Below are 23730 nucleotides of genomic sequence, written 5' to 3' on the forward strand. Positions count from 1 at the left end.
TATCAATTTCCACTCACATTATTTAAAAAAAATCTTTATCACACTCAGATGCATGTACACAGTAGGTTACACATACAACTAAATATGCTCATCGTTGTTGGTGTTTTTTTCTTTCTGGGGACAGCTGATTGGTCAGGCTGCCACCACCGCGCTTTCCTATTGGTCAGTTTTCTTTTAGGCGCTTCCCAAGTCACACAGAGAAAGAAACAGACAGAAAGAGAGAGAGAGAGAGAGAAAGAGAGAGAGAGAGAGAGAGAGAGCGCATGTAAATTTGTGACTTTCACTGGAATAAATATCAACAAATGAACTAGAAGAAAGATCCAGTGTGGGTGAACCTCAGCTGGGATGGAGTTCTCCAACTTCTCCTCTGAGATTGTTAGTGTTTCCAGTCGCGTGTGCTACTTTTTATTGACTTGTATCTATTAAATTAGTTTAATTACTTAGTAACTAATTTATTTTTTAGACAGAGATCGCAGTCTGATTACTTTCTCCCTCACTATATTATTACTTTAAGAGCGATCATTAGTAGAAATCAATAAGCATGCCGGACCAGCTGTCAGTGTCTGAGTTCATGGACATTACCAATGAGGATTATAAAGCGCCTACAACATCGATCTTCACCACCCGGATGGGACACTGCCGGAACACCGTGGCAGGACTCGAAGAGGTGAGCCAATCAGTCCACATTATACTGTCTATAAAGCAGAATAAACACCAGAAACATTGTAGAAAAAACTTTGTATGAGACTTTCTAAAGTTGTCTTTACTACTAGGATGTATTTCCATTATCCTTTACTCATGATTTGACTGGGAGAGAAAAGGAAAATGACTTCCTTCTTTGAAATCACAGGTTTGCCAGCTGTGGAGTTGGAGCTGAACCTCGCCCATAGTCCTACACAATACCACTCTAACCTACATTCAAGTATACAAAAACAAACAAACTAAAAAAAGGTCACATGGAACATAACCTGGGTTGGGACTTGCATGAAATGTTCGTTTTTTTTTCCAAAAAATGGAACAAGAGTTTGACCCTGGATTAGAAACTGACTTACACTCAGTATTAAAGCACTTAAAAACAGGGAGTCCTGGAAGTTTTACATACTGTACATAGTGAAGATGAACAACATCTCTTTCGATATATATATATATATATATATATATATATATATATATATATATATATATATATATATATATATATATATATATATTGGTTTCCTTTGCTGTTGTTGGCAAAAGAAGGCCGTGGTAAACTAGGAATCAGGAAAAAATGCAACACGAAGATTATTTACGGGAACTCGTTATTGCATGAATTAACACCAGTTCATTGAGAAGGAAAGAAGACTCTGATTGTGTGTTTATAAAACAACTAGTAATCATGTAGAGGGGGTTTTGTGAACAAAGTTGTTTTTGTGCTAAAACAGCATTAATGCATGGAGACTTTTGAGACACCCCGTAGTGTGTGTGTGTGTGTGTGTGTGTGTGTGTGTGTGTGAACAAGAATTTCACTTCAATAGTCTATTACTAAGAAATCACACACTTTTTTTTTCTGCAGTTCTAACACTCTACTACAAAAGACCTGATTATGTTGATTTTACTTCCGGCTGCATCAGAGGAATCTGAACTCTGTGCTGCATATCAGATTTCGTTAAACATTTTAGACGATAGTAACAGTCGCCGAAAAAAAGTTCTTTGTTGGTAATACAGAGGCAGTTTTGATCGTCACAGTCAGACATTTTCACTAGGAAAGTCAGCAGGTCTTTGAACTTCCACTTCCACTATGTGTTTCAGTATGAACAGGAGCGATCCTGGCTTACTTAGTGTTACTGTGGTTATTGCTCTCTAGTTATACAAAGATACTGAAGGTGGCCAAGTATTTTATTTTAAGATGTGTATTTTACTATACCTGGACACTGTATACTCTCAAAATTGGGTCTCCAAGGGGTCCATGAAACATAGTGACAGGGTCTATAATATATATATAGTGTATATATACAGCATTACAGATATAGATTACAAATATACATTTCAAATGTATATACGTGTAAGTCTCTAAATTTGTCATTAATGAATGAGCCAGTCATGACAGTGACAAGGAAAAAATTCCCAAAGATGGTGTGAGGAAGAAACCTTGAGCAGAACCAGACTCAAAAAGAAACCCATGCTCATTTGGATCGAACCGAATGTCCATTCATTACAGTTCCATCATTGTTAAAGTTTTAACTGATAAAGATCATTATTACGTTGCTTGACTGGCAACCTTTATTGATCGGGTATAATTCTGAATATTCCGAATAACTCATAAGCAAGTCGTTCAGCAAATAATGTCTATTTGGACTTGCAGTGGTAGTTTCAGGCATAAAAATTCAATAAACAGATAATATATAGTACATATTTAAATAATGCTAAAATTTATTTTGAAAGTTAAACATGTTTCTGCCAACATTATTTAGAGAAAACAGCCATCACATGACTGTTTATTCTGCACCATTGTGCAAATGTACCTTTTCGTTCTACTATTGCAGTCCAATGTCTAAAATCTGGATGCACCGCTGTTTCAATTTGGAGTTTGATGGCAAGGGGTGCAGTAGCTGTTGGCTTCAAATCATTCAGTCAGGAAGATTTAAAATGGTCATTTCTTAGTTATGTATGGACACAATAGGTAGAGCATCAGATCTACATGGTAGTGGTGCAACGTACAGGACAATACAAGGCTTCTAAAAACAGGGTTTTTGACGAATCGCTGTGTAAACTGCAGCTTTCATAAAACTGACCAGTGCAGGCCAGTACAGTAAATACACTATAGGATGCAGGTCATGACACACAATAACTGGCTGAATAAGGAAGTTATTTTTCTGTACATTTTATTTAGCAGTATTTTTTTTTTCTGAGCAGTACTTATATCATTTTGAGTTTGGTTAGTAAAGGAAGTAGCTGGTGTTAACAAATGCTCATGAAATGATTAATGAGACCCTAGAACATTTTTAGCCCATTTTGCAGCAGAAGCAGTGTTGCACGCCACAACCCTATTAAACTGTTTTTCATTCTGCACCAAGTGCTGTTCTTGCAAACAAGTACATGGATGGTGGAACAGTTATTTTCTGTAAAGCTGCTTTGAGACAATGTCTGTTGTGAAAAGCGCTATACAAATAAACTTGACTTGACTTGACTTGACTTATTTCGGTGCACCAGTAATGCAAATATTATAACTGACCAATAATATCAATAATAATAATAATAATAATAATAATGAATCCCCTAATTCCTTGAAAAGCATTGTATTATTAATACTAATAATACTAATAATATTAATAATAAACATGCATCACTCTGTATTATAAAGGTAGGGTGGACTTTAGTTATCCCCTGGGGTTGTTGTGTGCTGTAAGTGGTGCATTTGTGTTTGCATGTTGGAGTGGTCTGGTGATGAGCTCCTATTTACACACGTAGAGAGTAAGGGCAGTTCCCCTGACTGACAAATTTCACTCCCCTTTCCAGTTTTTCCACAAGTGTGTTGGGTCTTGCTGAAACCTGCCTCCTTGTTCTATGCACTGCTCTTGTGAATTTTGTCCCCCTGAGGCTGTTGTTCTGTCTTTACCTGCCCTAGTTTTTTCCCTCCCTTTTTCTTTTAATCTATGTATATTCCAGTGTGCTTGCACTCATTCCACTTTCAGCATTTGTGTCTAGACCCATTTGCCCATACAGAGGGGAAGCACCATTTTTTTTTCGACATTCCATGTCTATATTAAATATATACACTATTCAACCATTTTAATAACATGTAAAACAATCATGTGGCACATGTAGGTACAGGTTAAGACCAAACACGAGGGCAACATCAGAATAAAAAAAAAAAGTCCTTAGAGACTTACAGATGGCTGAGTTGTGTAGGACTGTAGCTCACGCCATCTTTAGTCTGTCTGAGTTTTGAATTCCCCAAGTGTGATTCACCTGAGGATTGTAGATTATATGCACATAAAGGCATTTTGTGTTGTTGTTTTTGTTATGAATGAAGCGCCTGTGATTTACAGGTTTCGTGTAACCCAATCGTAATGCTTCTTAGGCAATCAAATAAAGTTTGGGCTTGTATTGAGAAAGCACTACCTACTTGATTTCTCTAAAAATTGTGCCTTGTGTTTTTTAGGCTCTTGATGCAGACCGGACTATTCTGATCAAAATGAAGAAGTCTGTCAAGGCCATAAACAGCTCAGGCCTAAGTGAGTGTGGAAAGATCATTCAGGAGGCTTCACCTTAACTATCGGATTGCTGTTCCTCTTTGCAAACTCCTCCTCACATGTGTGCTTTGCATTGGCATGTTGCAGCTGCTTAGTTTAAACCACCACAGCAGCGACGATAGGATTTATGTATTTGTTAAATAATAGTAAAAAAATTTTAAATATAGATTTAATAATAGTTGTTCAATTCAAATTCATAGTGGATTAGTGCCAGTCATTTGATTTTAGATTCTCCTTGTGTTCATCAGAGGTTTCTTTCAGGTTCGCTGGTTTCCTTCCACCTCCCAAAACATTCTAGTTGACAGATCAGTGACTCTAAATGTGAATGAGTATAAAGATTTGAGCATATATAATGTATATAAGTATATATAGTGCCCTGTGATAGACAAGCCCTGTGATAGTGTGTGTATTCCTGTCTCATGCCCAGTGTTCCTGGGAAAGACTCTGGAATCACAATAAAACCCTGACCAGGGTAAAGCGCTGACAGAAGATGAACAAATGAAAGAATAACTCATTACTCAAGTCAATCTGGGATTATTTTTAACTTGTGGCTCTAGGGTACATACATGAATAAACTGAACTTATTCTTTTGTCTACAAATTTAATTAGATTACAGTTGAAGTAGGAAGAAGCAGGGTTGCAAGTTTTCTTGACATACCATTCATTCTGCATTTACTTACTGCTACATGTCTCAACAAGCCGTACTCTCTCTCTTGTGTCTCTCTTTCTCTGTCTCTCTCTTTCTCTCTCTCTCTCTCGCTCTCTCTCTCTCTCTCTCTCTCTCTCTCTCTCTCTCTCTCTCTCTCTCTCTCTCTCTCTCTCTCTCTCTCTTTCTCACCCACATACACACAGTTTTTCTCTCTTGCTGTCTCTGCCTAATCAGCAGTTGCTTTTCTCTATTAATTGCACTCTGTATACTGAAATTGTAACACTGCTTCAGTCTATAGTATATTTATTTTCTTCAGTATATTTAATGTCCTTGAACTCCTCCATAGTGACTGCATTAACATGTGGATATATCACAGTATCAGCTTTATACATTCATTATAATGCACTGTTTTGTAGCGATTAAGAACAAAATTGTTGTTTTCTCTTTTTAAAGAGGTGTTCTCAAGCTGAGATCGCTTGAGAGAAATATAGAAGAAATATTGTAATAAGGGAAATCCATCTTGTTCATTGAACTTGAATAGGCTTTATTTGTCACATATACATTACAGCACAGGGAATTTCTTTTCTTTGCGTATCCCAACTTGCTTGGAAGCCGCTACAGCGCTCCTGGAGCGTGGAGGGTCTAAGAGTGGCAGCTTGGCAATAGTGGGGCTCAAACCCCCAACCTTCCGATCAGTAGCCCAGGAACTTAACCACTGAGCTACCACTCCCATCAGTCCATAAAATCATAAATCAGATCCAATTAAACTATCATAAGACTGTGTGATCTTTGGTTTGAGAGAGGAGGATGTAGAAGACAGGGGTTATGGAGACGGATGATCCGCTGTGGCGACCCCTAATGGGAGCAGTCGAAAGAAGGAGAAGAAGAAGAAGATGAGACTGTGTGATCTCATTATTTGACATTTCCATGTAACAAACTTTGTATTTGGTTTAAGTTTTACAAATATGAGAAATTCTGTGTTATAAATGTTGACCTCTTCAGGTGAAAAAAAAATCTTTGAACAGTCTTGAACAGAATCTCAGCAAGCTTTCTTCAGTTTTCTTATCAACCGCTTGAAACGGTTTACTGTTAGATGAATGGCTGGGTGTGTGCTATTTAATTACACAGGAAGAGGCAGTAACCATTTAGAATAGAGCAAATTTCACAGCTCTATTAATATTCTATAAATATTCCGCTTTAGCAGTAATATAATAGATAGATGATGGGCTTCTTTTGTAAATGTTTCTTTTTACAATAATTCAGGAAAGCCTTTTTTCCCATCCATTAGCATGCTTTATGAACCTTCAGTAAAATGCATAGCTCATGATGTGTATATGATGTGTGTCTATGTTTCTTTAGACCATGTGGAGAATGAAGAGCAATACATTCAGACTCTGGAGAGGCTTGGAGGAGGGGGTGTGTATAAAGACAATCCAGATGTGGCTGTAGCATTCCTTAAGTTTGCTGTCTTCACCAAAGAACTCACAGGACTCTTCAAGAACTTAGTAAGTCTCTCAATCTCATTCCTCATCTCTCTTTCGCTGCAATTCTTTGTATCGCTTTGCTGTATAAGGCCAGTGCTCTTATATCTCTTGTTTTGTTGTAGTCCACCATGACAGCTAGATAATGTGCTATACATAGAATAAGAATAATTGATAAGACTACATCTGGTCACACAGACTTGATAGGCTGCGATGTGGTTGCACAAGCAATCTTGTGTTAGATCTGACCTTTGTAATGTTGTGTTTACAGCTACAGAATATGAACAACATCATCACCTTTCCCTTAGACAGTCTGCTGAAAGGAGACATGAAAGGAGTGAAAGGGGTATGAGATCTAAACACCTACACAATATCCACTACTACAAATTATTATTATTATGATCATTGATTATGTTCTTTTTGTTCTTTTATTTGTGATATATTTGTGTCTTCAGGATTTAAAGAAGCCTTTCGATAAAGCCTGTAAGGACTATGATAACAAAGTGTAAGCCCTACACTTTCACACCTGCAAACATTTATGGCTAGCTGTCTTTTTTAAACCTGCGTAATAAGATGGTCAGATTAAAAGCAGCATATTCATGCACGGTTTTGGCATATTGTGCAGCAAACCATTTTTTTGTCCATATAAAACGAACTTTTTAAAAACTAGACAAGTAGGTTTTTATTGTCTGTGAGGACAATACTTCAATACTATTCTATAAAATGAGGACACTATGTTGTTTCTGTGGTGCTGTGGTTTACTGCTGCAGAAAACGCTTGAAAACTGTTGTAGTCTTGGTTAAAGATGAAGCCTGGTCTCAGCAACTAATGCTAATCAATGTGTTCGATAAGAAAGATGACTATATAAAAGAAGGTATGTATTTCTAGGTTAGTGTCATTTTAGAACTTTGAGTTGGACTTAAAGCGGTGCTTATCATGTTGTGCAGCCGTGCCTTAAACAAACACCACTCATCGTGTGGCGTTTATGTTCAACCACAAATTTAGTGTTCTCAGTGGGAGGAAATTGTCAAAAGCAGACCTGAAAAGATTAACATGAGCAAGTTATGTGAATGTTTGGTAATGCTGTTGATGTCTGTTCAGTCTCTTTTAAAAATGTATAAAAATAGAGAAAAGAGGTTGTGCTCTCATTGTTTTTTATTTAAATCTTTGTATTATTTGCTGCACAATGAAAGGTCAGCTGCTGTACTAAAAGCATGTACTCTAACACCGACTAAGTGTGATTTTACTTTTAGCATTCTTTCTCAAGTTGTCAAGCATTTTACATATAATGCTATAAAAAGGCAACGTCTCGAGATTAAGAACATGTTAGCTGTGATGGATTCTGGGAAGTGTAGGCCAGGACAGCTATATCTGTATAACTGTGTGACATTAAGCAGATGAATTGATGAAAATTTTAAGTGGATCCAAACAGGGTCATGGTCACAGCAAGGCCAAATGTCTTTTATAGTTTTCTTGAAATTGTTTCCTCTCTGTTTAAGGTATACAGACGCTCCACACTTCACGAACTTTTGCGGATACGAACAAATAAACCTTTACCTTAACCTTTACGTGATGCGCACTGAACTAGGGCGAATTCATTTTTTTTTTTAAGTGAATTTTTTTTTTTTATATATATAATTTTAAGTATTTTTTTATTACTTAATAAGAAATATTGTATATAGTATTTCTATTATTTCTATTTGTTTTAATATATATATATTATTTATTATTATTATTATTTTTTTATTATTATTTTACGAACACAGTAAAAACTTACGAACAAATTCATAGTACGAACGGTCGTTCGGAATGTAACTGGTCCCTAAGGTGGGGAGCGTCTGTATATTGGTTGTATATTTCAGGTATAGAAATAAATGACAAAATTGGCCTTTCTACCTGTTCAGGCATGAAACATATTTGCACATAAACCCGATTAATTATATGATTTGCTAGTAAGTTGCTTTTGATTTGGTCTCCCATAAGAATAAATAAAAATGTGAACACAAATGTCGTAATTTTGATAACATACAAAAATTATACAATACAATATACAATAACTATACTAACTAAAACAATAAAGCTCATGATTCATTATGATGCACTTCCTCTCCTGTGTAGTAATAAGCTTGAGAAAGAGAAGCGGGAGCATGCCAAGCTGCATGGGATGATCAGGACAGAGTTCTCTGGGGGAGAGATTGCTGAGGAGATGGAAAAGGAGAGACGAGGATTTCAGCTCCAGATGTGCGAGGTGAGGGACGTGGTTCATCTTTCAGACAGCTGTGGCATGTTTTAATGAGGAGACTGAGGGCTGCTCTTTATTTCAGTATCTCATCAAAGTGAATGAAATCAAAACCAGGAAGGGGGTCGACTTGGTGCAGAACCTCATCAAGTATTTTCATGCCCAGTGCAAGTAAGTTTTTAACCGAAACTCTTCCATCAAGTATCTATGGTTTAAATGATCCTTCATAATCAGATGCTCCCTTTGTCAAGTTTTTTTCAGGACGGGTTAAAGGTTGTGGAGAATCTTAAACCAGCCATGGAAAAACTGTCCACAGACTTAGCAGGAGTGAGTTTGGGATTTTCCTCATTATATAACATCGTAACATCTTTGTTTTGCATCCTACAGTAAATCATTTGAGCATTTTTTTCCTTTTAAAAAGATTAAGCAATCACAAGAGGGGGAAAAGAAGCAGCTGATTCAGCTTCGAGATAATCTAAAGTCATCTTTACAAACAGAACAAAAAGAGGTGAGTCTTTTATGCTTTTTAGTTTTTAAGGATTTTCCTATTAAAAATACCAGACCTTGAGACATATCCAAATATTAGAACCTCTATTAATGTTTGACTACTTAATTATTTGAATGTGCCCTATCCGGTCTTGAGAAACGTTCTATAATGACTTGCACAATTTTGATTTATGAATTGAGTAATGACTTGCCATTTTTATACAGACTTGTCTTTTGGGCATTAGTCTTGCAATAAATATAGCATAGTCTCTGAGAGTTTGTAAAATTAATGTTTAAGCATTAGCAAAGTTTGTCAGAGGATGTTTTTTGGCCTCAGTCATAAATGAATTTTTATTTCACTCCACTTATCCTTCACTTGTCCTCAAACCTGGCATGATTTTGACCCACTTGTGATTCAGGTTTGAAATAGTCGAGGCTAGTTCTGGTCTTGGACTTGTGTAATGACATAGAAAAGCACATGGGTTTATTTAAGGCATGAATGATTATAACAAGCCTAAATTCTCAAGTGATTAGATAAGTTAAGAGTTAATGGAGTGAAAAAAGCAGTTGGAAATACCAGGATATGTTTTGACATGCCATTTGCTATGAGACCACAATGGAAAAGGTAGTTAATTTAAACATGAATAAATAATGGAAATGGAAAAAGTATTAATATTTTATTATAAAAATTTTATTATTAATCATTAATATTTATATTATATAATAATAATAATAATAATAATAATAATAATAATAATAATTCGATATTTGCTTATTGCTGTTTTAACGTTTTGGCTACTTACGGCCATTTTTAGTTCTAACAATTTTTGTAACATTTGTAAAACTTGCATTAACTGTCTCAGTTTTTTACTGTCAGCATTAATTATGTGCATGATGCACTTTCCGAAAAGCCTAAATTCTGATTTTATATTCATTTCAGAAAGCTTTAAATATTGGACAATAAATGATTCGTCTCATATGAGATTACGGAAAATAGGTGAAAATTCTGTTTTTTGTCAGGACTCTCAGTCCAAACAAAACATAGGCTACAGTCTCCACCAGCTGCAGGGCAACAAGGCTTATGGCACAGAGCGTAACGGGATGCTCTCCAAGCGCAGTGAAGGGTGAGGAACATGTTTATTTGCTATTGATTATGTTTGTAGAATGCTGTTCATGATGATCACTTTATAGACAGTTAGTTACATTTAAAACAATAAGATAAATTAAGTCAAAATTCCTCATCTTTGGATGTTTTCAGGTTGAGGAAGGTGTGGCAGAAACGGAAGTGCTCAGTGAAGGGTGGATATTTGACGATTTCTCATGGAACAGTAAGAGAAAAAAAAAATCTGCTTTACCAAGTCAGGAAGTTGTTTACATGGGGTTAATGTGTACCTTTGTAACTTCTGCAGACAGGCAGACAGAGGTACGTATGTGCAAGTTTTGCTGTTTAATTGAATCAACTTTTACCTTTTCTGTTGAGGCCACAGTGGCAACAGACTGAGAAGGACAATCCAAACTTTTGCATCCTTGACTATAGACTATAGTCTCTCCTGGGGGATTCCCAGATGTTTGCAGGCTGTGATATATATTTCCAGTCGGTTCTGGGTTCTGTCCACTGGAATGTCCCTGCTCTGGCATGTCGACAATGTGACATCTTTGTAAACAGCCCAAAACACCTCAACTGGCTCCTTTTGATTATCAGGGGTGCCCTGCACCCAGCACATCACCCTGAGGTTCACCTAGATTGTAGAGCCTCTCTGCCTATCTAAACAAATAAGTCCTTCAACCCTGCAAAGGAACCCTAATTTCTGACACAATTCATTACTATGCTATGGTTGTTGTGTCACTGTTGCTAACATGCAGTCTCCACTTAAATATAAATACACTTATAAATAAAGCTAGGTAGGTCTCTCTAGCATTTGAGACACCTGTGTGTCTACATTACAGTTGTATGGCCAGTTTGGTGTTCTTTTACCTTCTTTAAACATATCCTATTGCAAAATAACAGATGGTGAAGTGTGTCAGTATTTGCTTCCAACAAGCAACCAACCCCACCAACAAACTAATTAAAGTGGACTGTCATAGGAAAATAAAAGAGGACAGGAAGATGATGACATTCTTGCTCTGCACACAGATCTACTTCTGCTTTCTCTCTCAGCATGTTCATGTCTTTGTTGAACACAATAGAATATGCTACTTCTAGATAGAACTAATTAAAAAGCGATTTGCTCAGCAGCACTGTACACTGCCATATGCTTTTCTGGCTTTTCTGTTCTTACAAACAGAAAGCATTGAAGCGTGCAAAATCATCAGCTTCTTCTCATTTAGATTCAGACATTCTCATGTTGGCATATTTGCCATTCCAGTTGCTAGTATCTATAGTGTATGTGTTTCAATTGACTGCATGCTTTCCATGTTTTTACTTAATAGCCAAACACACCACCAGCCAAACTCAACCTGTTAACCTGCCAAGTGAAATGCAACCCGGAGGAAAAGAAGAGCTTCGATCTCATCTCCCGTGAGTCACAACCACAGAATGAAAGATTCTTTTTCATTTCCACATTCCACATTTAATTTTCATATTGTTTTTTTAATTCTCACAAATCACGTGTTGGAAAGTTAATCGCCTTTTATGTCTTTTCTGTGTTTTAACAGACGACCGTACATACCATTTTCAGGCAGAAGATGAAGCAGAATGTCAGATGTGAGTTTAATATGTACAGATGTGGTTTTCTTTCTTGGTGACGATCCGAAGCTGAGCCCTGCTAAATATTTTTTTGTCCTCTTGCAGATGGGTGTCTGTGCTGCAGAACAGTAAGGAAGAGGCCCTGAACAATGCCTTCAAAGGAGATCAGGATGAGGGCGAGAACAACATAGTGCAGGAGCTTAGCAAAGCCATTGTGAATGAAGTAAAGAGGATGAGTGGCAATGATGTGTGCTGTGACTGTGGAGCTCTTAGTAAGTGCTTTTATTTCATCCTCCATGTATCATTTTCTCACTCACAGTCAGGTCACTTGCTGTATAGTTAAGAGATTATACTTTAAAGGCATAAGGAAAATTTAGTAAACAAGTAACTAAAACGCTTGACCCAAAAATACATGCCACAATGAATGTATATTTGCTTCAAATGATTTAAAGGCTCACAGTTGCCAGTTTTTGTGGAATTATTTTCACTTAGAACAACAATGAGCAATACGACTAGATACATATAGAATAACATGCAACTATAATGACAGAAAAAAAGAAAACGTATCTGACAGTAAGTCAAAGCTAATATTACAGTAGTTGTTATAGTTGTTTTTCTTGCTATTTTTTAATGCTCTGTTAATTCAAATAAATTGTAGAATTACAATTCAATTACAAACATACATAACTAATGCCAGACAAAGACCAAAGTGCAAGAAAGATGACTCACGAAATAAATTAATACAGAAAGAAACAAACAAACAACTAATAAAGAACTAATATTTATTGATATTTATGGATTGCCTTAAAAAATTTCACAATATAAAATGAAAATAGGAAATGGCTGTTCTTGGAGACACTAGGATTGCACACCTGATTGAGTGTATGATATCTAGCTGAGTTAAAACAGAGATGCAGAAAATAATGTGTTTTTTTGTTTGCGAGTATATGCAAAACCATATGGCTGTGTTGCCTGCAACTATAAAGGAACCTAACATTTCTGTGGTATCTTTTTTCGTTCTAAGGTTAAACAAACGTTTGCACTTAACTGTAAAGTAACACGTTATCTTTCCAGATCCAACATGGCTCTCAACTAACCTGGGGATTCTCATCTGCATTGAATGCTCTGGGATCCATCGGGAAATGGGGGTGCATTACTCCAGAATACAGTCTCTGACTTTAGATGTGCTGGGAACATCGGAACTCTTAGTAAGTCTTGCTCACTTCCCAAATTTGTCTGGTGGGCCTCACTGAGATTTTTTAACTCTTCGAAATTACTGTGCAGCTGGCGAGGAATCTGGGAAATGCAGGCTTCAATGATATTATGGAGGCAAACTTGTCAGGAGATGAAATACCCAAACCCAACCCCTCTAGTGACATGTGAGTCACAGATTTGATCTTTTATTTCTACATTTTTTGGAAATTGGAGAATACATTGTGTTTTATCTTTGAATTCAGCCATACATACAGCTAAGTGAATTATTATCTCAATCCCTCAGGCAGAGCCGCAAAGATTTTATCACGGCTAAGTACACAGAGAAACGCTTTGCTCAGCACCGACGTACTGATGCGACCGCCAAACTGCGTAGCCTGTACGATGCAGTAAAGAGCCGTGATATCTTCTCCCTGCTGCAGGTGTACGCTGATGGAGTGGACCTGACAGATACCTTCTCATTAGCCAGTGAACATGTGAGATATATAATGCCAACATTAGTATGTTATTGGTGATATTGTAGCAAAAATCAAAAGGTTAGGGTTTTAACAAACATTATTAAAAGGTGTGACAAGGCTGCTACAGTCATTCAAAGATGTTCATGTCACTTCAAGATTCGACTGTGAGAAGTAGTGTGACTTTTCTTTTATTATGTACAAGAGAGTTGCAAACAACAAAAATACCACCTGCCCAACCAAACTAGCAACATGCTGGCTGTTATGAACAAAATTGCTCTTGTGCATGCATGAAAATAGAGACCTAATGAAGAGAAGTTGAATGAGTCTTAGTCACTGACCTTCAGGAACTAGAATGAGGAAGTTTGAATATTTTAACTGTTAATTTGTAAAACTGTTTTGCTGAAACCATTACAGTATAACCGACATAACTCCCTATTTCCCTGATTATCAAAAAAAAAACCTGTACTTTTTGGATTTTGTTGATGTCTTTAAATTCTCTTACAGGAGCAGGGTGAGACCGCGCTACATCTGGCCGTACGAATAGTAGACAGAAACTCCCTCCATATTGTAGACTTCCTTGTACAGAACAGGTATGGCAGCATTATAAAAAAATATATATCATTGCTGTTGTCATGTGACACGAGGTGTGTGCTTATTTGTGTGCGTGTGTGTGTGTGTGTGTGTGTGTGTGTGTGTGTGTGTGTGATTTTGCAGTGGGAATCTGGACAAACAGACTGTAAAAGGAAATACAGCACTTCACTACTGCTGCCTCACAGACAATAGCGAGTGTTTGAAACTTTTACTGCGGAGCAAAGCCACTGTTAGCATGAGTAAGCTCTAATATCGGGGTTCATAATAATATAGACAGCACATGTGTAAAGATTTTTGTCTTGGTGTGGCATATTGTTATTGACCCTGCATAAAATACACTGACTTACATGCAATTTGTTGGTAACACAAAGAAACAGTAAACTGACATTTATAAACAAATGCAATTTATGTCTTTAGCCAATGAAGCTGGAGAAACTCCACTGGATATTGCCAAGAGGCTAAAGCACACGCAGTGTGAAGAGCTGGTAGGATCATGTTTTAAATGCATTAGATGAAAAAATAAATAAATACATGAACATAATATAAATGTATATTCCTTGTCATACAATGTGTGTTGTATGTTTCTCAAATCAGTCCTAAGCCATGGTTATTGTGCACATGGTTTTCCTCCATACGCACCAGTTTTCTTTCACCTCCCAACTGTAGGGGTTTTGACTGCTTTTCAGTAGATTGGCGTCTTATACATCTCATGTATTCATCGTTAAGAAGTTATGGATAATGAAATGATATTAAATGAATTACAGAATGACTCAATATATCAATACAAACATGCACTATATATAAATTTGCATACACTTAATGATCACTTTATTGCCTATTCTATTCAATTCCACATGGCATGGATTCCACAAGGTGTTGATTGGATCTCTATGTTGATTGCTTTACATATTTGCTGCAGATTTCCAAGCTTCACATTCATGCAGTGAATCCTGCATTGGATATCGAGTTTGGTGATTAGGAGCTAGTGAAGTACATTGAAACCATTATCATGTTCAGGGAACCAGTTTGGGATTGCCCACGGCTTTTCACATTATCTTTACTGAATATAGCCATTAAACTATGGGTAAAGTTTGGCCATAATGATATCCACACAGTCAAAAACAATATTAAAATAGGCTGTGGTATTCAAATGATGTTTGACTTGTATGAAGGGACTCCTGGTGAACCAATAAATCATTCCTCAAATCATTATACCAATTGATTCCAATTTCTGAACCTACCATCGAGATATTTTTAATTTTTCCAGCCTTCACCTGTCTAGTTTGCACTGCTGCAACATAATGTCCTGAATGACACCAGTCAATGTTCACATACACATTGCTACAAACTTACCTGCATGTTTTATGGGAAGTGGAAGGAAACTTGGGAACCTGAAGGAACACCAGCCAGGCACACAGAGAACATAGAAACCTTTATAAAGAAAAGTAGGATTAAAGGCTCAGGATTGAAACTGGGATCCTGAAGTTTTGTCGACGCAATGCCAGTTTATGAAATATACATTTTCTGTTGTTTATGAAACCACTGAACACATTTTATTATTTAAATAATTGTATTGCTTTAAAACGAATTTTGAGTGACTTAAGCCTTCATCACTGATGTTTTTCTCTCAAACTCTCTGTAACAGCTGAACCAGGCACAGACTGGCAAGTTTAACGTTCATGTGCATGTAGAGTACGAATGGTGTCTGCACAATGAAGACCTGGATGAGAGCGATGATGAAATGGAAGACAAGGTGCACAATGTCCTTATTATTTCAAATAGTTCCTCTGTTGAACAAGCATTTTTAAGAATATAATGGGCATTAAGTTGTAAAGTCAATAAATACACAATGTGCATTTGCTGTATCTGAATACTTTCTACTTTTACTGTCTACTGTGTTGCAGCCGATCCCTCAGAAGCGAGAGGAGCGGCCTGTAAGCTGCTTTGTCCCAGGCAACACCTCCATTCAACCCAACATGTCTGCCCTTGCACGGGATGTGGTCAACGCAGTTCGGGAAAAGCAGAGAGCCTTCATCCCAAGCATGATGTGTAACGAGACCTACGGCACCATGATGGATCTTAGTCCTCCTCCCTCTAACATACTCACTGTACCCATACCACAGCTTCCCCCACGCAACACAACAGTGGGTAAGCGTCTTTCACTTCTAATAAAACATCGAATAAACATGCTGCATGCTGATTCTGAATTATTAATTAGAATGTAATGATCTCCAGCTTAGAGGATATATATGTTGTATTTTTAGGCGTTGGCAGCTGGAAGCCTATAGAGACATTAGGGAGACAACGATCCTCTTCAGATCCGCCCAATCCTACTAGTCCAGAGAGCAACGTCTATGGTAGGTGACTAGCCTCATCTTAATCTGAATTTAAGATGAGTCATCTAATACATTTCCACTATACCAAACTAACTAGTGTTTCCTCTCCCTTAGTTCTTCCTCCTGCTCCTCCTCCTCCTCCTCCTCCTCCTCCTCCAATCAAGAAACCAATCTCCCTGGAACCTAAGCTCCAAACAAAGAATGTCCTTCTGCCACCTGTTCCACCAATTTTTCAAAAGCTTCCTGTGCCCCCAGTTCCTATTATTCCCACTGCCCCACCACTGATTTCAGTGCCACCTCCTCCACCAATGCCCCCACCCTCATTCAAACCCACACCACCAATTATACCTCTACAGCCCAGAGCCCCCACACTCAAACCCATCCCAGGGTAAGACCACACTCAAACACACGCATACATCTAAAGTTTATATTATACGTTTTAGCAAAAGAGCTGTGTGACTTAGTGGGTTCTATTTAACACCTTTTCTAAATGTGTGAAGATTTTATAAAAATAATCTATTAAAAAACAAAATGTATGACATACTGAAGTTTTTAAAGAGTGTAGTATAATATTCTGCTCAGTCTATTTGTTCCATCAACCAACTTCACTCATGCGCTCATTGTTACAGAAGCGAGAAAAACCTTCCCAAACCGCAGCCAAGCAGGCCGAGGCCCAAGGAAACAGTTGGTAAGATGTTGATTAGATTGGATTCTATGGTGTCTTGATTCTGATACAATGTATATTTATACCATAATATTTGTAATTCTTAATATTTTTGTACAGATAAAGATTCTTTACCATCAGTACTGAGTTCTGCACCAACATCACCTCCTGCTCCACCCCCTGTCCCCAAACCTAGACTTCCTCCAACAGTAAGTCAACAGAGCAGTTTTCATTTATCACATGACAGTATACAGTGAGGGGAAAAATAAGCATTCAGGCACATTCAGGTAAAATCATTCCATAACATACAGTATATCACATATAAAGTACACATAGAGTGTCTTTTGACTTAAAACTCAATAAAAAGTATCTATTCAAAGGCATAAATAAATATATGATTAAAAACTTTTGACATTGAAAAAGGTAATGGGAAGCCATAAAATCACCAAGATTACTATATTACATTATTGTAGCTGTTGACATTTACAACTTTAAGACATCTTTGGTAACAATGAATGGTTTTTACACCATTGTGGAACACTGTGGTGTATGCTCATTCCCTCCAGAACCTGCCCAGTACTGTTTATAGAGAAGTTCCCCATATCATGATGTTTCCATCTCCATACTTCACCATGGGTTTTATGTTTCTTAATATACACAAGCCTTTCTTTTTGCAAATAGGACATTCTGAATATTGTTTTAAAAGAGGTTTGATTTGTCTAAATGCTTTGTTTTTAGAAGCCTGTACTCTTTCTAATCTGAGGAACTGTGTGTGAACTCATTTTATATGTGGTGTTAAAAGAATGTGTGTAAATTTTAAGTTAATATATTTACTGGAAGTACAGTATATTAGTATTCTGGATGATTATTCACACACCCACACACTTACTGAAAATAACTTGTATTACTCTCACTAGTTAAAACTTGCCTGGCTATGAAGCTCAGTGTATACTGTGCCATAAAACTATTATGTGGCCCTGACAGGAGATGTGTGAATTGAGACTGTTTAATGAAGTGCTATTATAATGTGGTGAAAAGTATATAGTTTAACTGAAGTAAAAGAAGTGAACTTGTGCCTATGCTCCACAAGTTGGCTGTGAGATGGAGGAGAAGGAAAGATTCTGGAGTGAATTAGATGAAGTGGTAGATGGTGTACTTAGGAAAGAACGATTGGTGATTGGGGCAGACTTTAATGGGCATGTAGGTGAAGGGAACAGAGGTGATGAGGAGGTGATGGGAAGTATGGTTTTAAGGAGAGGAATGTGGAAGGGCAGATGGTGGTAGATTTTGCTAAAAGGATGGAAATGGCAGTGGTGAACACGTATTTTAAGAAGAAGGAGGATCATAGGGTGACGTATAAGAGTGGAGGAAGGTGCACACAGGTGGATTATGTTCTGTGTAGGAGATGCAACCTGAAGGAGATTGGAGACTGTAAGGTGTTGGCGGGGGACAGTGTCGCTAGACAGCATCGGATGGTGATCTGTAGGATGGTTTTGGAGGTAAAGAAGAAGAGGAGGAAAGTAAGGATTGAAAGAAGAATAAGATGGTGGAAACTGAAGGAGGAAGAGTGTAGTGTGAGGTTCAGGGAAGAGGTCAGACAGGGGCTTGGTGGTGGTGAAGAGGTGGCGGATGATTGGGCAACTACTGCAGGAGTGATGAGGGAGGCAGCTAGAAAAGTACTTGGTGTGACATCTGGGAATAGAAAGCAAGACAAGGAGACGTGGTGGTGGAATGAGGAAGTGCAGGAGAGCATTAGGGGAAAGAGGTTGGCAAAACAGAAGTGGGATCGACAGAGTGATGAGAAAAGTAGGCAGGAGTACAAGGAGATGCGGCAGCAGGTAATAAGGGATGTGGCAAAAGCCAAGGAAAGGGCATATGAGGAGCTGTATAAGAGGTTGGACACTAAGGAAGGAGAAAAGGATTTATACCGATTGGCCAGGCAGAGGGACCGAGCTGGGAAGGATGTACTGCAAGTTAGAGCAATAAAGGATGGAGAGGGAAATGTGTTGACTAATGAGGAGAGTGTGTTGAGAAGATGGAGGGAGTATTTTGAGCAGCTGATGAATGAGGAAAATCAGAGAGAGAGAAGGTTGGAGGATTTGGAGTTGGTGAAGCAGGATGTAGATAGGATTAGTAAGGAGGAAGTGAGAGCAGCGATTAGGAGGATGAAGAATGGAAAGTCGGTTGGACCAGATGACATACCGGTAGAAGCGTGGAGATGTTTAGGAGAGATGGCAGTGGAGTTTTTAACCAGATTGTTTAACAGGATTCTGGAAGGGGAGAGGATGCCTGAGGAATGGAGAAGGAGTGTGCTGGTACCGATCTTTAAACATAAGGGAGATGTGCAGACCTGCAGTAACTACAGGGGAATTAAGTTGATCAGTCACACCATGAAGTTATGGGAAAGAGTAGTGGAAGCCAGGCTGAGAGAAGAGGTGACCATCTGTGAGCAACAGTATGGTTTCATGCCGAGGAAGAGCACCACAGATGCCTTATTTGCTTTGAGGATGTTGATGGAGAAGTATAGAGAAGGACAGAAGGAGCTGCATTGTGTATTTGTGGATTTAGAGAAAGCCTACGACAGGGTGCCGAGAGAGGAGTTGTGGTATTGTATGAGGAAGTCAGGTGTGTCAGAGAAGTATGTGAGGGTGGTGCAGGACATGTATGAGGACAGTGTGACGGCAGTGAAGTGTGCAGTAGGTATGACAGACTGGTTCAGGGTGAAGGTTGGACTGCATCAAGGATCGGCCCTGAGCCCTTTCCTGTTTGCAGTGGTGATGGACAGGTTGACGGACGAGGTCAGACACGAGTCTCCCTGGACTATGATGTTTGCAGATGATATTGTGATTTGTGGTGAGAGTAGAGAGCAGGTTGAGGAGAGGTGGAGATATGCGCTTGAGAGAAGGGGAATGAAAGTCAGTAGGAGTAAGACAGAGTACATGTGTGTGAATGAGAGGGAGGGCAGTGGAGTGATGCGGTTGCAGGGAAAAGAGGTGGAGAAGGTGGAGGAGTTCAGGTACCTGGGGTCAACAGTGCAAAGTAATGGAGAGTGTGTTAGAGAAGTAAAGAAAAGGGTGCAGGCAGGGTGGAGTGGGTGGAGAAGAGTGACAGGAGTGATTTGTGATAGTAGGGTATCTGCAAGAATGAAAGGGAAAGTTTATAGGACTGTGGTGAGACCTGCGATGTTGTATGGATTAGAGACAGTGGCATTGAGTAAAAGACAGGAGGTGGAGCTGGAGGTAGCGGAGCTGAAGATGTTAAGGTTTTCGTTGGGAGTGACGAGGATGGACAAGATTAGAAATGAGTTTATTAGAGGGACAGCACATGTAGGATGTTTTGGTGACAAGGTGAGGAAGGCGAGATTGAGATGGTTTGGACATGTGCAGAGAAGGGACATGAATTATATTGGTAGAAAAATGCTAAAGATGGAGCCACCAGGTAGGAGGAAAAGAGGAAGGCCAAGGAGGAGGTTCATGGATGTGGTGAGGGAAGACATGCAGGTAGTTGGTGTGAAAGAGGCAGATGTAGAGGACAGGGTGGTATGGAGACGGATGATCCGCTGTGGCGACCCCTAATAGGAGCAACCGAAAGAAGAAGAAGAAGAAGAAGAAGTAAAAGAAGTGAACGGTCAAAAATGGTTGTTAAATGTGACACAATCATCTTATTTTGTGTGTGTGTGTGTTTGTGTGTGTTAGAAAACTAAACCGAAGCGGGTGAAAGCTATCTACAAATGTATAGCTGATAACTCAGATGAGCTGACTTTCTTTGAGGGAGAGGTGATCATAGTTGATGGAGAGGAAGACAAGGAGTGGTGGGTAAGTGATAGAGATTCATTGATAGAGACTCAAAGCACGTTTGTACGTCGCTCTGGATAAGGGCGTCTGCTACCTGCTGTAAATGTAAGTGTATACAGTACTAACCAACCCATAAACCCACATATGAATGCTGGATTGGGTTAGGCATTAACTTTTAAACAGCACTGATACACACACTCACATATTCACCAATGTTTTACCTGAGATTCTCTGGTGTGTTGTGTTTTTTTTTAGGTGGGACACATTGAGGGAGATCCTACCAGAAGAGGAGTTTTTCCTGTTTCATTTGTGCACGTGTTTACTGACTAACTTAAATCTGAGCTGGACACTGAAACTGAAAGTGCTGCTGCAGAATATGGGAGCGTATCTACTGCCACATGTTGAGATTTAATAGAAAAAAACAAGGGAATTAATCACATAAGCTTCCTCATATTGTCCGCAATCTCGTTTCAATTATTTTTAATCCCTTGAGCATGGATTAATTTTAATGCCAAAACACTGGAATGAAACCACACTTTTTCGCTGGAGTATTTTGCATGTTTTGGAGTTTGGTTGCAGAGCAATCGCTCATCTCATGTAACTTTTCGTTTTTCCTCAAGCTCTTTTACAGTAGTCATTAAAAAAAATGGTTATTTTCACAACTGTGCATTTTCTTTGTTGAAATTCTACTTATTCTATATATATTAATATACTTATATTAAATTCTACTACCAAAACTGAAAGTTATGCATGTAAACGTGATTCTGTGCCTGACTAGAGAACTTCCAAAGTGATTTCTTTATCAACTTATGGGGTTTTCGGATTTCCTTGAATAATATATGAATCATTACCATGTCACTATGACAGTGACCTCAAAATGGGTAAGAAAAGTTCTCATGTTTTGCTTAACCTCTGGGTATTTCTGTGAACCCGAGTAACCGAGGTTGAAGTAGAACAAAAGTTACATATATAACAATGTTAAACTTCATAATAAGGAATAATAACACGCATCCTGATGGTGCACTTCACCAGAAAATAACAGAATAGTGCAAATGGCTATAAAACTATTATTACACCTACCTCATTAAGACAGAATCATGCAAACATGATCAACATTTTGTTCCTCAGGTTATTAAAATTGAACGTTTACCGCTTGGCAGACACTTTGATAATAAGCGACTTACAGGGTTAAGGGTTTTGCTTGAGGGCCCAACAGTGGCAGTTTGGCATTGCTCATGATTTGAACTTACCATCTCCCAATCAGAAGTCCCACGGCTTAACCACAGAGCTACCGTTTCCCTATTGCTCACATGCTATTGTAGTGCTCTCAGTTAGTGGTGAAAATTACTCATGGTGCTGGTACTGTACACATTTCTATAGAAAAAAAAATGGTTATTTCAGTGTGTGAACATCACTAGAATTGCATATGGTTTATGGTGTAGACACATGGAAATTAATAACTTTTGACACAAGTAGAAGTATATTTAACAGGCTAATTAGAATTTAGACAGTGAAGCTCATTTATGATTTTCCCCAGAGCACACTAATAATGTGCTCTATTCCCTATCCTCTATCCTCCTGCTCAAGCTCTCTCTCTTACATATAGAGCTTAGGCAGGAGCAGCTTGATTCATTAAGCACCATAATATTTATATCAAACAATATTGCTGGCATTTCACATACTCATTTTACATACTGCATCCTCCATCAGTTCACAAGAAAAGGTTTGCGAACTGCACAATATCCAATCCATAGTCTCGGAGACAAGTGAAGAAAACTGGTGAATTTCAGTGGGTCTTTCCCCACATCTCGGTTGTGCCTTTTGCTTTTGTTCTGTAGCTTTTCTTTGTGAGCAATCAACTCTACCTTATATAAGCTCTCTTCTTGAAATCAGCAGTGTCCACAAGGAATTATTCAATATTGACAAGCAACTGATAATCGATTAGCAATCAAAGAGAAAAACAGCCATGCAGTCTGAGGCCACCTACTGTTCATCAATAAAAAAAAGGAACAAAAAAATATTTTATCTGTAATGAAAAGTCTTTTGTGTGTGTTTATTTTTCCTACAATTACACTTAAATATTACTCAATTTATTCACATTTAATAATGATTATTATTATACATGAACGTATAATAATACCATGTGGGGACTGTATGTTACTGTATGAGAGCAAGGTAGAACCGTTTGGACAATCTTCTCAAAAGATATATGTTTGGTGCACATATTTGCACACAAGCTTATCACATAAAGAACATCTTACCCACAGGGAAACATGATTTTGGCAGCAGAAAGCTCCCGTTATTCGGCTTCTTCTCTTCAGCTGGGACTGGCGCTCTTATCAAGATAGAGGAAAGTATGACTATCTCCAAAACAATCATCACCTTGACACACAACTAAAAGATCCAAATCAACAAAGGAATGGCTTCAGTAGAAGGTCAACGTTTTGGAATGGCTGCGAATGTAATCTTGATCAAAAACATTTGGAATGACTTGAAGAGGGTTAAGTGCATTTGTTCAGAAAGTGGGATAAAAATGCCACATCTATTACACTTTTATATTTTTTCTTTCTTGAAACCAATTGTTAGTTGCTATGTGGGAAATGGCTTAGTTTCATTTTTGACTTTTTTTTATTTTTTAACTGCAATTATAACAGGGGTGTGTAGATGTTTTTATATCTAAAAATGTTTTATAATTTTGCATCAGCAAAGATCTCTGTAATCAGCCTCTGTAATTACATACGTTACAGTAGATTTTTAGATGTTTTTTTTTTTTTTTTACCTATTTATATACAGAACTAATATAAAAGAGGCCATTTTAAAAGTGTTCTTAAAAATGTTTACATTACCTTTAGGAAAGGAAATGAAATCATAATTTTGATTATTTCTTTGTGTGTATTGT

At 37.9% G+C, this 23730-nt stretch overlaps 1 protein-coding gene across 1 annotated transcript; it reads left to right on the top strand.

The window, feature by feature from the left end:
* Positions 1–234: 234 nt before the first annotated feature.
* Positions 235–21490, top strand: asap2b (ArfGAP with SH3 domain, ankyrin repeat and PH domain 2b). Its single transcript, XM_083562237.1, has 29 exons — positions 235–375; positions 515–667; positions 4145–4217; positions 6244–6389; positions 6637–6711; positions 6821–6870; positions 8484–8613; positions 8690–8775; positions 8856–8931; positions 9026–9112; positions 10111–10214; positions 10349–10418; positions 11521–11608; positions 11746–11794; positions 11882–12048; positions 12851–12984; positions 13061–13155; positions 13275–13464; positions 13951–14036; positions 14161–14276; positions 14455–14522; positions 15683–15790; positions 15942–16185; positions 16302–16394; positions 16488–16761; positions 17003–17061; positions 17158–17246; positions 20733–20852; positions 21087–21490. Exons 2-29 carry the CDS (start codon positions 542–544, stop codon positions 21159–21161), a joined length of 3078 nt encoding a protein of 1025 aa, XP_083418363.1. The 5' UTR covers positions 235–375; positions 515–541; the 3' UTR covers positions 21162–21490.
* Positions 21491–23730: the final 2240 nt, after the last annotated feature.

This window comes from Silurus aristotelis (genome assembly GCF_946808225.1).
Source record: "Silurus aristotelis genome assembly, chromosome: 15".
Lineage (NCBI taxonomy): Eukaryota > Metazoa > Chordata > Actinopteri > Siluriformes > Siluridae > Silurus > Silurus aristotelis.

Coding starts and splice junctions, on each gene's coding strand:
- asap2b (XM_083562237.1), top strand. CDS start 542: ATGCCGGACCAGCTGTCAGTGTCTGAGTTCATGGACATTACCAATGAG. Junction 8,776..8,855: donor TATTTTCATGCCCAGTGCAA/GTAAGTTTTTAA, acceptor CCCTTTGTCAAG/TTTTTTTCAGGACGGGTTAA. Junction 13,465..13,950: donor TCTCATTAGCCAGTGAACAT/GTGAGATATATA, acceptor ATTCTCTTACAG/GAGCAGGGTGAGACCGCGCT.